Source organism: Mucor mucedo (assembly GCF_025094135.1).
Source record: "Mucor mucedo strain NRRL 3635 chromosome Unknown EV154scaffold_20, whole genome shotgun sequence".
Lineage (NCBI taxonomy): Eukaryota > Fungi > Mucoromycota > Mucoromycetes > Mucorales > Mucoraceae > Mucor > Mucor mucedo.
The window spans coordinates 95914-113531 of NW_026252304.1; the positions used below are offsets into that span (position 1 = coordinate 95914).

Consider the following 17618-nt stretch of genomic DNA (forward strand, 5'->3'; position numbering starts at 1 on the left):
TTAGAAAGAAGGGTGAAAGGTATATGGATAGATTTGTTTTACCAACATTTAAATTTGGTAAGGGATCAGTGATGGTATGGGGATGTTTTTGGGCAGGCGGTTTGGGCCCTTTGGTGACACTAAAAGGGTCTGTCGATCAAGAAAAATATGTCAATTGTTTAAGTCAAAACTTTCTCCCTTGGCTTGAACAATTGACAGAGAAATATGGTCATGACTTTATTTTCCAAGAAGACGGTGCCCCATGCCATACAGGAGGATATACGAGGTGGTGGAAAGAGAAGGCTGGGATTGCAGGCTTTGAGCGATGGCCCGCTCAAAGTCCCGATTTGAATCCGATTGAGAACCTTTGGCGCCTCCTGGGACAAAGGATTGCTAAAAGAAGAGCCCAGCTTCAAAATCTTAATGAATTGGAGGTTGCACTTCATCAGGAATGGAAGTTGTTGGGGGATGAAGTGTGTCATAAGCTTGTAGAAAGTATGCCCGATAGATGCCGGGCAGTAAAAAAAGCTCGTGGCTCAAATACCACTTATTAACGTAAATAAAAAAGTTTCTTTTTACAAAATATATATATATATTGCTATTTTGTCAAGTTTAGTAGAATTTGAGATACCTTTTATTAACAAGTTTTTGGTTTTAAAAAAATGCATGACTAAAGGAACTCAAATTTTTGTGAAAAGTGTCGAATATTTGGCCTTATACCCATAGGTGGGGACTATTTTTTAAAAATGATTTAATTCTTTTTTTTTTGGGTGCCTTGTGGCACCCAAAAAAAAATCTGTATTTGTTCGAATTGTACTCTTTAGAAGTCATTACAATAAAATTATTTAAAGCAAAGGTCTTAATGTTTGATGATGGGTTTCGCATTAAATTTATTGTTTCATTGAAACTGACAAACTGATATTTTGTATCTCCCAGAACAGTTGTCTTTTAGGCATATGCCACATCTATTGACGCAGTACTTGGATCTTGATCGACCACTGCAAGAAGATGAGTCTTTACAAACAAAGCAAATCCTGTTTGATCTTTTTAGTTTTTTAGTGACAGGATTTGCGGTTGTTGGGCTGATGGATGGCGGGGGTACAAGAGGCAAGAGCAGAGGAGATAAACTCGGTGCTGAAACGAGCAAACATTTAGGAGCCAATGGAGCTGGTCCTAGCACCTGATTTTTCTGTTTTACCAGTTGGTTAGTTAGTCTTCCGGATACAACGACTTGCAAGTTTCCGTAATGGTTAACTGGCCTGGGTTGCCTCAACATAGCTACAGATTCAGGCATTCTTTCTGGTCGTCCCAAAACGCTTCTAATACTTTGGCAGATGTTTTGATTGAGCGCAATTGAGTCATTAAAAACACTGGCCTCAGTTCGTTTGTTGAAGTAAATTTTGATGTGCTCTGGCGTCTTATAGTAAATCTCCTTACCATCAGCAAATGCAGACCAAATTTTTGCAAACATCTCGAAGTCTGGAGTAGCACTATCTCTATTAAAAAAAAGCTCCTTCTTTTTGTCAATCAGTAACTTTTTATACAATAATACTTCTTCTTTGGTATGAATTGGTACTACTGCATATAGTGTATGTTGTCTTTCTGCTAAGTAGCGGTACAAAAAGTTGCGAGCCGAATAACCTTCTTTTCCAAAATTTATGATTGACAAAAAACTCATCTCGAGCATCTTGGTTTTTATCGCATTGGTAGAACTTCGTTGCTGAGATAACTCATCCCTCTCACCTGACTGCATGTTGTAAGCATCAATAAACGGATGTTCAAGTGCTATTATGCCAAAAGTTTCCACGTATTGTCCTACAAAATCGGCGGGCAGTTTTTCGATATGATGTAACGAGTAATTCTTAACGGGACGGTGGCCAACATCCAATCTCATCATATTTATGCATTGGGTAATCCATGGACTATAATGACTTTTATGAATCACACCTTCTCGATTTCTCGCACCAGCCTAAACACAAATAAATTAAAAAAATTGGTTTACATCTATCAATTAAAGTACCTCGATGTTATGATATAGTCGAAAGTCTGCAAGAACTGAATCGGCAAGACGAGGACCAGAGTTGATGGACGAGAATTTCCGTATGATGTTTTGATGGTATCCTTCTACGGAACTAGTACCTCTGAAGCATGAATATTTCATTAAGCCATTATTATCTTTACCAATTTCTCTGTACAATGGCGGGCCATCAATGAGATCAGAAACATGACCCAACTCAATGGATCTTAAAATATTTTTGGATATTCTCATAGATTCCTTATCGAAGAGCGGGAATCCTGTCTTGGCACATGGTAAAGGCCCATACTGATCAAAGAGAAGTTTAACAACAGGTAGTAGTTGATTTGGTGGAGGAATGCTTCTTTTGACTCGCTTTAGAATAAATTCTGGATGACTTGCCATGTATGCATTAAAATCAGTGTTGATAGTTTCCAAATACCTTTCGACATTTTTTTTGTCTACTGGATCGTAAACAAATAAAGCATCTCTAAAACGTTGGTAAAACTCTCTATACATACCATGCTTTTGAGATAATGGCAGCATATCCATCAAGTGGAATGCATCTTTCAAAACCCGAGACGGTACTGACGATTGGCCTGCAGAAGTTTCATTGACTGGAGTGGGCAGGGATATCAAGTGAGTTGCTGCATTTTTGGAGGTTGATAACTGGAGCTTCGAAGCAGTTCGTAACAAATTCCAATCCACAAAAACATGAAATGGGGTTGACCCAAAATCTTGCAAACATACTGGCATAGCTTGGTGAGACGTAGACATACTTTGTTGATTCAGTTCGTAATTTGGAACTATTGTACCCGGTATCTTGACTTGCACAATTTTGACCAGAGCTTGTAGACTCTCATCTACAACAGTTCTATTCTTTTCAAGATATGTCTTTGTTGCAGGATGAAGTACTCTTAAATCATGTGGCAAATCCTCTAAATATCCAAACGCACATGGAAAGACCTTGCATGAATTTGTATACAGCGAAACAAGCGTGTTTTTTGCTGTTGATGGGCTGACCTTTTTATGCACTATAGGAAAATCAATTAAGCTCTCAAAAATAGCCATGCTTACATAGGCATCCAATGCGGCATACTTGATTTGATCTTGTGTAAGTTGATCAGCATTCCAGTTTCCACACCTGATATCAGTTGGTTTAGGCAATGATGCCTTTAAAACTACAGCACAAATTTTGGCCAAAGAGAAAGACCTTTTTTCTATGACTCCTTTTTCCTTGCAAAATGTACCCAGCTCAATCATACCTTCAGGGTTTATCTGATATCCTTTCCTTAAACGTATGAAGTCCCCAGAAACATTTTTTCCAATCTTTTTCACATCACCACACTCCAAAAGATGTTGTAATTTTTTAGGAAAGTCATCCACCGTGAATTCAAACGTACGAAAAAGATAAATTTGTTCCTTGTAGCAAATTTGGATTAGAGATACTTCATTTAAAGAGGCTTGGGCTCCTCTTGATCTGGAATTAAAATCTCCATGGTTTCGTGCTATCCATTCACAGTCAAAACCAACGTATAAACAATTATTTGTTTCTAGGCCATCCAAAATGTTTTGACATGCGTTATCAATGTCTTCTGGAACGGAGAATATGGATATATTCAGGGTATCCGGAAGTGTCAAAACGGGTAAGTCTGAGTTGTGTTCTGGAGTTGAGGTTTCTTCATTGTTTGCTGGCTTTTGAATACTGGTCTTACGAACATTATCTAACAGGCTTGGTAGTACACCTTCCAAAAAAGCTCGGTCACTGTTTACATTGTCCGTGTAAAAAAGCGAAGGTAATTGATAGCCGTTAAGAGTGTAAGATTTTACAAGGGCATTAAAAGGCGAAGCAAGATGAGAAAGTGCCTTAGAAGGAGCCAAAACCTGCATTCTTATTTCTTCGTATTCGTTTAAACAAGTATACAAAGCTGTGAAGGTTGGTTCTCCTTTTAGTTTCCCCATATGGCCTGTGACTTTGAATGAATGGTCGCCTTTAAGGATGCTACCATTTAAGGACATCATATGCCAATCCAATTGCGGCCGTATTTTCTCGATTATCGACGTGTATATATAGCTCAAATAGCCTGGAGAAGGAACATAGCCATTATACAATCTTTTGTCAGAGAATTCAGAGAACTCTGGAAACTTGATTTTTTCAGCGTTACCCCTCGTCAAGAGTGAATCTATGCCAGGGTTTTTTTTCATATTACAGGCTGCGTCGTAATACTGTAACTCGAGACCAGCATGGTGTTCCGCATGCATTTCTCTCAAAATCTTTGAAAGTCGCACGGGACCTACAGAGTTTTGGAATAATGGACGCATTAGTTTAACCAAATCTTTTGAAATTCCAGATTTGTGTGTTAAAAGAGCTGGAAAGTCAGATTGAATTCGGAACGGGAGCTGTCTGATTATTCCGGAATCAAACCCATTGAAATGATGCTGCTTGATCGAATTTTTACACCTGTAACGTCGTGTCATAATGTAGAAGCAGCTATAAAAAGTGCATTAGTTCTCCAAAGTTACGCATAAATATCTAATAATCTTTGGCCGTTGAACAAAGACAACAAGGCATATAATTACATACTCTTTTAAATCAATTATTCTTCTTGCTTTAGTTTTTTTATCAAATCCTTTAGATTCAATATCAGACACCACGGGAAAAAATAAGTGGTGAAATTAATAAATAAGTGACTTTGAGTGACTTTGAGTGTTTATTTGGGTGTTTTTCGCCATCACTTTAAATAAAGGTGACAAATAAGTGTTAAAATAAGTGTTACTTTCTACCACTCAGAATGAAGGTGTTAAAAGGTGTTAAAATAAGTGTTAAATTTCGTCACTTTTGGTAAAGGTGACTAATAAGTGTTAAAATAAGTGTTAATTGTTATCACTTGAGAGAAAGGTGTTAAAAGGTAATTAAATAGGTGGTGAATTCGGTCACTTTTGTATAAAGTGACAAATGAGTGTTAAAATAAGAGCTTTTTTTCATCACTTGCGTTTGAGGTGTTCAGGGGTGTTCCAACAAGTGTTAACATTTGCAATATTTTTTTATTATTATTTAGTAAGTCTGATATATGAGTGTTACGTTTTGTTTTTAAAACCAAAACGGCGTATTGCTTATACACACATCTTTTTTAAATGACATAGATGGCCAAACAAGGTAGTGCTTATTTTCTTCTATTGGTGAAGGTATTGTTGTTATGGGACTGATGATATTATTGGTGTTAATCAGAACTCTCATATGATCCCTTTCTGCAGCAAGTGGCATGCTGTTGGAACTAGTAGTATAAAATAAAACAGTATTCCCGTCAACAGTTGACTCAATATTGGAACATATTCTAGCCCAAGCAAAAACATCATTGTTCAACATGTTCGCAGCTGGTAACGGCTTTGCTACAAACATGAACTCCAGCTGAACGACATAGTACTTCTTCTCAGTTCCACCGAAATTACTAATGGGTAAGCGTGCGAGGAACATGCTGGAATTTTTTTTTACTGTTGATGCACAAAACTGCTTGCACCCTCTTCCCGTCATTGTGATACTTTGAACAACTCGAATTTCCTCGCATTGAACTTGTAGTTCAACTTGTTCAAGGAAGTTGGCACCAAGGTGCCTGAATTCAGCAATACGCTGATGCTCCGAGTTAGCTTTGCCTATAACGATTCCAGTAAGCGATGTTTTGGAGCAAGCTGGTGTTTTTCTGGACAAAAAAGATTGCTCTGCCAAAGTACGAATGATTTGGTATGCATTCTCCGCTGGTTTGGAGAATGACCCTATCTTCTGCTTAACTATACCAATCATGCGTTCCAAAGGTCGACAACTGAACGAGCGCATAGGACCAAGCTCCTCAATCACATATGGTATATGTGATAGATAATGCTGGCTAATTGTTACTGCGTTTGGTGTCATATTGTCTGTGTTTCCGACAAAATCCATCCATATCTGCAGCTTACTGAATACCGTCAAATATTAAAAAAATTGGGTTTAAGTATTTTTAAACCTTTATCTAATTGTAACTAACCTTTTGAGTTCGCTGATATCTGTTTGACTGATTTTATATTGCAAAGCAATTGCACAAGCACTGGACAAATTTTTAAGAGCACTAACAGTATCTCTGCATCGATTTTCAATCTCCAAATTATGTTGCTCATAACTGTCACCAATCAACGATTGAGTTCTGCGCAAGCTACTACCAGGAGTATTCAGATACCTCTTATTATCATTAGCCTGCATATTTATCATATCACAAACAATGGTAGGAACCAGAAACAAGATAAACATTTGCCAGTCAACTGCACGTCCATACCCACCACGAGTGTTCAAATCTATGTGACCAATATTCCTTTTAGCGATTTTTGTTTTACTGGCGTAATTCAATTACATACTTAAAAATGCCCCTTCAAAAATGTTCGTTCTGCAAGTTGTACCTAAATTTTCCATGGCTATTCCAAGCGTTTTTCTATGACATTTTGCCAAAAGAAATGGGTTATTGTTACCATATTTTCTATCGTCATCAGAAATAAATTTTCAAATTTGCTTAGATACGTTATGCCCAATCAAATGAAGCTCGTCAAGGCCAGCGAATGTTGCCGAAAACGAGGTAAATCCGGTCAAAGGAGTAACCTTCGTGAGCCCTTTGTTTTCAAACTGATGTTATCAAATAAAATTGAGTATTAGTCATAGTGGCCGAATACTAGTATTGTCGTCGCATTTACCCCAGATACCCGCTCGTCTACTGATTTAAAACTTTCATTGCTTCTGATTACTGCATTGTCCAAATTTTTATGACTGAAGTACATCCCTTTACCATCATTACTACTGCCCATGATATCACATATTCTACAACCATATTTGCTTGTATGGCCAGTGTGAAACAAAGTATCCGCCATGGCAGGAATATCGCCGAGAAACAGACAAGTATACACCTTGATGTGATGTTTTTGGTTGTCGTGAGCCTTGACAATCACACCAGCAGACTCCATTTTAATTAACTTCATTAATAAAGGATATAAGAAGCTATAGATATCTTTTGGTTTTTTGGGTCCTTTGATGATGCAGACAACAAATTGATTTTCTTTTTTTGCTCTGTAATAGACAATGACAATTAGTATTTTTGATGGAATTATTTTAATCTTTAAAATACCTTTCATCGAGACTTAAGTTCATGTTCACAGCTTTGACAATGGTGAGGCTCTGTTTTCCTCTTTGGCCACGAACAAATCCATCTATATACAACGCCAGGGCGATGTCATACTGGTTTTGAAAGCAATTTTTTCTTAAAAGCTCTTGGTACTTTTTGCCGTCAAAAAAGTCTTCCATTACAACATCGTCGCTTGTTTGGACCTTCTCTGATCTGTGCAACAATGATCTCATGCTTTTATCAGAGACAAAGTATGAAGCAATGAAATCGTCAATGTCCAGAAGCTTTTGTTTTTGACGAGCTTCTAACACGCCGTTGTCGTTTAGTTGAAACCTGGGTTCCTCACAGTGATAACACATTTCTTGATCCTCGGCGATGAACATTTGGCACCCATTCACACACATGTCGTGAACTTCTTCTTTCAGCTGTACCGTTTCACTCATTTGTTTTTTATTTAAATAAGTGGACTTTAATTTTTCTGCCACGTCTAATTTACAGAAGAATTAGTTATCATGTAATGATGTAGTGAATACGCATAAAAAGGCTTACTCTGATTATGATGAGTATCATTGTAGTTTTCATTGATCCATCTGATGATCTCTTCTTTCTGAAATCTTTTCAGATTCAACTTTTCCATCAATGCATGAAATTCAAAACTTTTTTTATCATCCAATGTTTCCAAATTGCAATCACGAATTGCAGATAGCTCCTCAGGATCACCTTTGACTGCCATTTCAGAGTACTTTATTAACTGATTCTTGGCATAATTTGAGTCTTGAATATCAGCATCACTTTCAATATCACTTTCACTATCGGTCATGTATCTACTGTATTCTGGATCTAAAATAGCACTACGTTCGAGAATGATGTCGGAGTCGCTTCCACTATCACTTTCATATAAATTTTCTAATTCAGTTGCAGCGTTGATATCCATATAAGCAATACCAGAAGCGGGAACGGGATCAAAACTGTCATCGTCAGTCATACCATATTCAAGATCAGGAATATTGGCAGGTTCTTCTACGGGCAAACCATTGACGCATGACTCAGCAGTGCTGTCATTTGTTATATTTAGTCGTCGTCTAATGATATTAACCTTCATTTCGATTTCCAAATCCATATTTTTGTGCTTTCTTTTATGAGATTCTATATCGCGAGTACGAACGTATGGTCTGTTTGGGCAAGTATCGCAACGCATATTTTTCGTTAATAGATAATTAAATGTGAAAGAAGAGGGATTCCAAATATTGCGGCACTCGCGGTTTAAAATAGGGTTTCCCATCATAAATCATGATTTCACGTAACATATTTTTCTAAATAGAGCAAACATAAGCCATCCAAAAGAATAACAATAACAATAACAATGAAATTCCAAAATAGACGTGAGGGTTTTTTTTTTCTTTCTTCTACTTTAAATAAAATACCAACTAAAAATTTCCATTAATATGTCTAGACAACCTACATGGGTAAATATTGTGCTTGAAAGAATAGAGAAGCTGGAAGGATCTATCATCGCAGAGCAAAATTCAGCTATAAAAAGTCTTAATGAAAGATTGGATCGATTAGAAACCATTTTGGGTAAAATAGCTACTACAAGTCCCCAAAACGTTTTTCCAAATAGCGGTCAAGATCAAATGCAAGTCGATTATGAAGAGATTGACTTGATCAAAAAGCCAGAAACTGTTCATGTTATTGATATCATTAACATACTAAAGAATAGCGATAGCGGAATTTTTCTGTTGAATTCTTTTGGCCAGCCCGAAACAGCAGAAGGTATGTATCGTCTGCTAAGCAAGGATATTAACTCCATTTGCAATTCTGTCCTGAGGTCAAGCATGGATGAATATGTACCTTGGAAAACGCTATCTGGTGTTATCAAGAAGGAGTTAATATCAAGAGCCTCCAGGGAAGCTCATCTTTTAAACATTGCAGACATTGTCAATTGTTGTAAAGATAACTGGGCCATTTACTTCATGTTACAGAGCTGCTGGTCAAACAAGGCTCCCTCAAAAATGAACAAAAACCGTAAGAGACGGCACTCGGCTTCTAACCAATAATGTAATGTAAGGCTTACTATATAACCATTTTGATAGTATTATTAACATGTCATATTTTCCAATGATAGTGAACGATTCTTGCTGTTGCATAGCTGTATCGACAACAGTACTTTCCCACAAGTTCCAAATAATGTTTTTTTCTTCAAATAAAGTTTTTTATAACTGTAAAAATGTTCATTTTAAAGTGATATTTAGGTAGTTTTAAAGTGAAATCTAAAGTGATATAAAGGTGGATCTAAAGTGATATAAAGGTGGATCTAAAGTGATATAAAGGTGGATCTAAAGTGATATTAAGGTGGATCTAAAGTGATATTAAGGTGGATCTAAAGTGATATTAAAGTGGATCTAAAGTGATTTTAAGGTGAATCTAAAGTGATTTTAAGGTGAATCTAAGGTGATATTAAGGTGTGGGCTGTATAGGTGACAATAAGTTGTATAAAAGTGATATTAGGGTGTGTAAAATAGGTGGCTTTAAGTTATATTAAAGTGATATTGAAGTGATTTTAACCATTCTTTAAGCGGGGGAAATCACTCAAAAAATTGGCGCAAAACACTTTCTTTAGGTGTTTAAATAAGTGTTAAAATGATCACTCGAATCACACCTATAAACACTTGGATTTTCCCGTGGTGAGATCCACAGGAGGGACACACCAGATTGTCATGCAAGTGATCGGGTAACCAAATAAATGTTCTGGGGTGATACAACTCTGATGGATCTACACTGTTTGCCAAAGCAAATGAGGGGCTTCGTGTTTGTGTCCAAAAAGTTCCTCTTTTATACTCATCAGGAAGGTGACTTTTGTTTTTGTTATTCTCTCCCAATCTTTGTTGAAGATTATCGTGAAATTTGGAGACTTCACTATCAGAGGGCAGTGAAGACGCAAATTCGTCAATTTCGTTGAATGTTCCCTCATCTAATTCTTCGAATGTTTCACCATCAGAATCTTCTTCAAATTCTTCTTCGGCTTCCTCCGTGTTTACGGGAATAGCATTGTCTTTAATACCAGTTGTATCAAACTGGGGCTTAAAATTGAGTATGTTAACAATATATTTGAGAGCATAATATCTGTATGATTCATACCTGTTCGGTGCTTGTAGATGATTCAGGTTGTACGACTTCGTCTGAAGACTTAGCAAAAAAATTTGACAAGGTGGATTGGTTATCGATCTGTTTACGTTTACGACCAGCATTGTGTCCATTTTTATTTATTTGTCCATTTGGGCGCCCCCTTTTAATATTAGTGGCAATTCCAGTAATGTTTTGAGAATTATTACTATTATTTGACATATTCAATTATAATGTATGGTAAACAATAAAAAAGAATATTATTGTGTTCAGTTCCAGCTCATAACTTATCTGATTCTCATTGCATTTGAACCCATATCATTGTGACACCCAAATGGCCGTTGTCGTGGGTCCTTTCCTTCTTTCATATGAACAAGAAACAGTTCAAATATATACTTAAATTATAAACCACATCAGACATTTAAGCTTACTTGAAGTAGCGTATGTGGTTTATCAATTCAGACGCTTATTGCACAATGTGTATTTGACAGATATATGATTACTGCAGGGCTAATCCTCTATACTTGGAAGCCGCTTACGCTATTTGAAGGCCGCTTACGCTATTTCAAACAAAATTATTGGCTCCTTAAAGCATTTGGATAACCGCTTACACTATTTGAAGCAATTCTATAGGCTAGTTTTTAAAAAAATTAAGTTTTTATTGGCTCTCCAGTCCCCTCCCACAAGCATAAGGCCGAATATTTTCGGTGCGGAGTTGTATGTGTAAAATATCAGCTGAGTGTGTATTTTCACAAAACCGTGCGCGGCTGTGGACTGAAATTCATGCAAAAACATCAAAACCTTTTTGTACTGGTTGATAGATTCAATTCCCAATGGTACTTCAATTACTTTTTTACTACCATTTTTATTAGATGGTGCATTATTTGCCACTAAAAAAAAAGAGAGAGGTCAATGACTGCATACAGCTAGAGTACTTTTTAATAGCTTACTTTGTCGCAATGATGGTTGGTTATCTACATTATCTTCAGTTCGTAAGCCGATCTGTGTTCTAACATCATTTTCAATCGAAACACTCTTCTTATAAGTACGCTTAAAAACAAACTCCTTGAAGAAAGCAACAACAAATTCGGTAGGCCCAACAGTATATGGATACATAGGATCAACGGGATATCTATGTCGGTTCTTTTCACAAAAGTCCTTCAATTTGGAAAGGGTCAAAAACAATAAATTTAACTTACATGATGCATAAAAAAACCTTCAGTTACAACATACCTTCCAATTTTCTAAAGGCATTCTATAAATTGCTGCAGTACTAGCACGCACTTTTATCGGCAAGGCCTTAATTGCAAGTTCAAACTCACATGTGTATCCCAAGGGTCTACTTTGGGATAAAACGAGAGCGCTTGAAATGGGGAGAGCAGGAGGATCGTAAGTTGGTCCAGAACTCTCGGCAGTTGGGGATTCAACGGACATAGTGTTTTTTGGTGGACGACCTCTACGAGGTTTTTTAGGTGCAGGCTAAAAAATGTATATTTAATATTTAAGTTATGCATGAATTCTAATTTTTTTTTTTTGTACCTGAACTTCACTTAAAGTTTCTTCGGCATGCTCGAATACAACTTCATATCCTTCTTCCTCGGGATTTCTAATAACACGGCGCTTAGGGTAGATGGGCTTAGAATACAAAGGATTCATAATAAATACTTTTATAACAGAAGAATGAAATGAAGGTGATTTAAGTTTTTGATTGTAAATCAAACTTTAAATGCCCAGTATTTATAACTGACCAGTTGATAATACTGGAAAGTTCCAGCAGGTTCTCTAGTAATTTCAATAACATTTTGACAGAAATGAAGACATTTTATTGGAGAACTTAATTTTTTATTTCCAAAAAAATAAAAAAAAGAACCCGCGTTTTTTTTTTTTTGAACGTGTTCCTTTTTTTATATATTCAAAAACATAATGCAAAGAAAGAAGAGTAAAGTCGTCAACCGTTTTGCAGCAGCAGCAGAAGCAAGTAAAGGTCGTGTCTACAGTGACACTGGCAAAGACTACAATTTAAAAAAAGATTATCCATTTCGTCTCAACTTTTATTTGAAACCGCCTCTCATGGAAATCACGCTCGAAGAATTCGAAGTCTTTGCCCTTGACAGACTCCAAGGTAAAAAAAAAAAAGGGAACAGCATACAACAAAAGAGTTTAAATTCATGCTAAAATTACCCAAGTTTTAAGAGCCATCGATACAGCTTCATTACGTAACAGAGATATTGCACAAGAAGCCCAGAAAGCGATCGATACTTTTTTACCCCTCAAGTCCAACCTTTCGAAATCAGACTCATTGTACGAAGAAAGACGTAAAGATCATATTAGTCATTACGTGTTGCGCATGGCCTATTGCAGAAGGTATAGAAGAGGAAAAAAGAAATTAAACTTGTACCTGTCTTTTCTAATACTTTAGTGTAGCGACGAATTGCAAGAATGGTTTATCAAGCAAGAATGTGAATTATTCAAGTATCGATTTGACCAAGAGCCAATTTCCGAAAAGAAAAAGTTTTTAGAAGACCTGAATCTGAATTGGAAAATGGTAAAGAGCTTTTTGCTTTTCTTGCATCTTTATGACAACTAAACATCCAATCATAGTTAACAACCGAGGAAAAGGAATCGATGCGACGAGAACTAGAGCTTTGCTCGCGGCCAAAAAATTTGTCGATTGGGATACACGATTATATCACTAATGAGACATTTTTTGAAGTGGATTTCGATAAGGTACCACAAATGGTAGGTCGTCGTGGTGTCTACATCAAAAAAGGTAAAGCCTATGTGCCCATGTCTGAACAGGTGAATATCGTCATGCTGGAATACAAGTCGTACCTGAAACGCGGCTTAGAATCTATCAGCAAAATATTGCCTCGCCTGGAAGAAGATGATCGTCTTCGCCCCATCTTGCAAAATGTTGAGAAACAGTATGTTGGTCTCAGTTACAACGATCCCTCAGCAGCAGCAGGCACCGTCACAGCTTCTCAGGTCGACAGCCTGGTGCAGCGTTATGCTCCCTTATGTATGCGTAGTTTGTGTGACAGTTTAAAACTCGATCATCATTTAAAACATGATGGAAGATTGCAATATGGTTTATTCATCAAGGGAATGGGTTTATCTGTGGATGAAGCTTTGATGTATTGGAAAAACGCCTTTTCGAATATTACACCTGATAAATTCCAAAAGGATTATGCATATAATATTCGATACAATTATGGTCTGGAAGGAAAGCGTACCAATTATAGTCCGTATAGGTAAAGAAACTGTCAATGTGTGTATCTATCATGTTACTGACACCCCGTTTAGTTGCTCCAAAATTATTGATAACCCACCTTCTGCCACCCAGAATCATGGGTGCCCATTTATACATTTCTCACCTTCAAACTTGGAAGCAAGATTACTCCGGGATAATATCGGTCGTACACATGTGGACCAAATCTTACAGCTTTCGCGTGACCGACATTACCAATTAGCCTGTACGAAGCACTTTGAAGTGGCACATCCTCAGGACAAGACAATGCGGGATCCTATCGAACATCCTAATCAGTATTACGAAGCCAGTAAAAGTTTGGATGAGGAACTGGTAGAAAAGACGGAACAAATGGACGAGTCTATGTAAAGTGTGAGATCCAAAAATGAAAACTTATAATTGTGTGCTTTGTTTGACAAGGAAAGGGATTTGAAAAATTACACGTACCTGAAAATAAAAAAATAGCTTGGACATACCAGGAACGTGTACCTGGCACTACAAATAAACACTTTTCTATTAGTAAACATACTTAACGTCATTATATAATGTTTTCTCTTTCTTTGGAGACCCTTCTGCAGGTTATCCACTTGTAAACCTTGCTGAAAACCAAGCCTGGTTTTAAATGTATGAATCGAGAAGTGTGTCACTGGTAATATAATAACCAAGACCTTAAAATATTTCAATTTTTTCGGATTCTATTTTTGTAATAATCATCTCGACAATCGAAAACATATATAATAAACTTAACATTTTTTTTTCCTGTTTTTTGTGCTTAAAATTTAACGTTTTAAGCTTAAAATGATACCCATATCTTAATTAAGTAATTTGTACGTGACAATAGGCAGAGAGCATGTTTGTTTCTTTAAATGAAACATTACCGATTTAAGACAGTGCCACCTTAGTACTACTATATTCAAAGCAGAATGGAAAAAAGTGTGAAAGTTTGTTCTGAATGGTAGGTTTTGATAAACTATTTGTTCTGTTGGCTGTGATTAACAAAATTGTACGTATACTTCATTCTTTCTATTCCCTTGATAATTTGATAGCTTTACTACTGAAGAACGCACAAAGCAATTTGTCAAGAAACAAGTCATTAACCTGTCGGTCATATATCAACTAAAGTTTCATATCTATCAGCAGCCAATAAATTTATAAAGTAAACGCGAATTGGGAACAAACGCAGCCTTAGGATTAGCTGCAGCATTTTCTTTTCTTTTATACTTGGGAGATAGCTTGGTCTCTAAATTTAACTAGTTGAAAAGATTTTCATACTGAAACAAAAATCTCTTATTATCTTGAACAAACGTAAGTAGAAAATCACTCAAAGACTTTTGTAATGATCAACAGTCGTAAAACATTACTTTTACAACAAATGTATGTGGTATTAGCCGACTCTTTTGAACTAAAGATGCTGTCCTTCTATGTTTGGCATGAAGACTAAACTATCATATATTTATTTTATCAATGAGGTCTGCAAAGACTCCGTATCTAATAGTTTCTGATTAAATAAGCTCCTTTAAATTGTGAGGGCTGTTTTTTATCATTCTTGTTTTAAGACAGATGAAAGTAATTATAAACTTTCTTATTTATGCATAACATTCCAAAATATGGGTATTGCCTCTCTTTGCAAATTGGATATTGACGCTGTACTTTTAAATTTGAGAATATCTCTCCTCTCACTTAAAAAGAAGAAATCAGATGGTTTAAACGTGTAAAATAAGCCGGTATAAATTGGTTATGATCCTAAAATTGCGCAAGGCTAGTCATACACTTTGTTTTCTGCTTTCAGTCTCATTTATACTCTAAGCGCTCTAAGAATATTATTGTTGAGTTTTTCGCATCCACTTCGCTCAAGATATTATATTACTCACCATCATATTTTCCAACAGGTAGATAGAGTACAGAAAGTATCAAGTCCAGTTTTCTCACTCTCTTCATAGCTTTTCCTATTATATTTTAATAGGACAGTATACTTGATCTTCTGAACCAAGCTTAAATTACGTACAACCCGGATCACAATCTACTGAGTGGTGCTCGCAGCCATCTATACAACTTTTAAAGAATACGTAGCGGTACTAAATACCGGGCTCTATGAAATTTATGATTAGGGAAAACAAAAATAGCATGTTGTTTATCATGGACAAGGATACAGATGGTGCTACAATTTGCTTAGATTTTCCTAGAAATGATGAGATGTTCTACAGAAAAACAAAACAAAGGACTTTAAAAAAAAATTGTAGTTGTCTTGATAAAACATGCTAATGTTTACAAATTAAAGTCTATTTGCTTTGGGATATATTGTAGACTCTCAAGCATTACATCTTATGTACCGGCAAATAAACTACTTCACCGAAAATCAAGAAATTTGATTGGAGCGTAAATTGAAACTAGAGCACGCAAAGTAGGTAAGAGTTGCCTCCATTTGTGTCCTCTTTTAATGTTGTAAATATTATAAAACATATGAATTTATCAAGAACTTCACCCGGTATGAATGACGCACCAGGACTATTATATGCTGGATTCAATCAAGATTATGGCTGTTTTGCCATTGGACTCGATACTGGATTCCGAGTTTATAATTGTCACCCACTAATTAATCAAGCAAAAAATGGTAAAAGCTAATCGTACCGCTTAATTTCCATTAATAACACCGATTTGGACATTTGTAGAATCCGAGGATGGAGGAATTGGGCTTGTCGAAATGCTATATCGCACAAATTATCTTGCACTTGTAGGTGGTGGGAGAAACCCTAGATACCCGCCGAACAAAGTCATTATTTATGATAGCATTAAAGCAAAACCTGTACTTGAGTTAGAATATAAAAGTGAAGTCAAGAATGTAAAGCTTCGGAAGGACAGGTAAATGACAAGCTATATCAGTAATCCCATGTATTTAACTCAGAAAATCATAGATTGACGGTTGTTCTTCAGAATAAAGTCTTTGTTTATCACTTTAGTTTACCACCACAATTATTGCATACATTTGAGACATGTGACAACGAAAAAGGTGATTAAAATAGAGCATCTGTTGTACATGCTAAATATACTGATGGTACTCCATTAGGCCTTGCTGCAGTATCAACATCAGCGAATCATGCAATATTAATTATTCCTGGAAGGCAAAAGGGGCAATTACAAATCATTGATTTAAACTCACTTGGTTATTATATATCCGTCGGCGAATCAGACCACACCAATAATTATATTGGATCCCCACAGTTACCACCTTTACTAACTTCTGACTCGTCAAATTCTGCAAATTCATTGACTCATAACAACAGTAACGGTAGTGCCAACGGTAGTAGCACGCGCAGATCTATCAATGTCAGTATTATCCCTGCTCATACCGGCAAACTCAGCTGTCTATCGCTTAATCAAGAAGGATCAAGATGTGCAACAACTAGCGATAAAGGAACTTTAATCCGAGTATATAATACGGCTACAGGCTCACTATTACACGAATTAAGACGAGGTGTTGATAGAGCAGAAATTTATGCAATTGCATTTAACCAAGAATCTACCAGACTTTGTGTCTCCTCAGATAAAGGCACCATTCATATATTTAATTTAGATCCGTCTGTAGTCACACACATGGATCATAAGCCTCGTGGTCCTACGTATGGTGAGGTTGTATCTTATCCAACGCAGTCACCAACAAACTACGGCCTAACCACTACAGGCAATCGTGGAAGTGCTCTTAGTTTTATGAAGGACCTTTTGCCAAAATATTTTAGCTCAGAATGGAGTTTTGCAAACGCCAAAATTCCTACGGAAAGTAGATGTTTGGTTGCCTTTGGAGAGCAAAAAAACTCAATCATAGGTTAGTTCGATAGTTCTTAAAGTATACCATATATTCATATTAAATTGATTTAGCTATATGTGCTGATGGTACTTGTTACAAGTACTACTTTGATCCTAGAAAGGGAGGTGAATGTACCAGAGAATCCTTCGAGAGATTCTTGAAAGACTGAATCACATGCGTACAATAGCTTTTGATTACTATTCCACTATTTATTCCTATAATAAAAATCAGTATCATAGGCATCTTTCAACTAATTATATTTGTGATGCCCATGCGGTATATGTATAAATGAAACTTACGAAATCTCTTGTGGAC

The 17618-nt window shown here is 36.4% G+C and overlaps 3 protein-coding genes across 3 annotated transcripts; 2 read left to right on the plus strand and 1 right to left on the minus strand.

Moving 5' to 3' along the window:
* Positions 1-927: 927 nt before the first annotated feature.
* EV154DRAFT_478767 (uncharacterized protein) lies at positions 928-1450 on the minus strand (the record flags this gene model as incomplete). Its single annotated transcript, XM_051598204.1, has 2 exons — positions 928-993; positions 1178-1450. The coding sequence occupies 2 exons, from the start codon at positions 1448-1450 to the stop codon at positions 928-930; spliced, it is 339 nt and encodes a 112-aa protein (XP_051460391.1).
* A 10679-nt stretch (positions 1451-12129) lies between these two features.
* EV154DRAFT_460060 (DNA primase large subunit Spp2) lies at positions 12130-13870 on the plus strand (the record flags this gene model as incomplete). The annotated part of the gene is made up of 5 exons (XM_051597505.1): positions 12130-12376; positions 12441-12618; positions 12679-12799; positions 12856-13505; positions 13558-13870. The coding sequence occupies exons 1-5, from the start codon at positions 12178-12180 to the stop codon at positions 13868-13870; spliced, it is 1461 nt and encodes a 486-aa protein (XP_051460392.1). The 5' UTR covers positions 12130-12177.
* A 2069-nt stretch (positions 13871-15939) lies between these two features.
* On the plus strand, positions 15940-17597 carry EV154DRAFT_499814 (WD40-repeat-containing domain protein). The gene is made up of 5 exons (XM_051600518.1): positions 15940-16112; positions 16171-16360; positions 16414-16508; positions 16566-17321; positions 17375-17597. The coding sequence occupies exons 1-5, from the start codon at positions 15962-15964 to the stop codon at positions 17470-17472; spliced, it is 1290 nt and encodes a 429-aa protein (XP_051460393.1). The 5' UTR covers positions 15940-15961; the 3' UTR covers positions 17473-17597.
* The last annotated feature ends 21 nt before the right edge of the window (positions 17598-17618 follow it).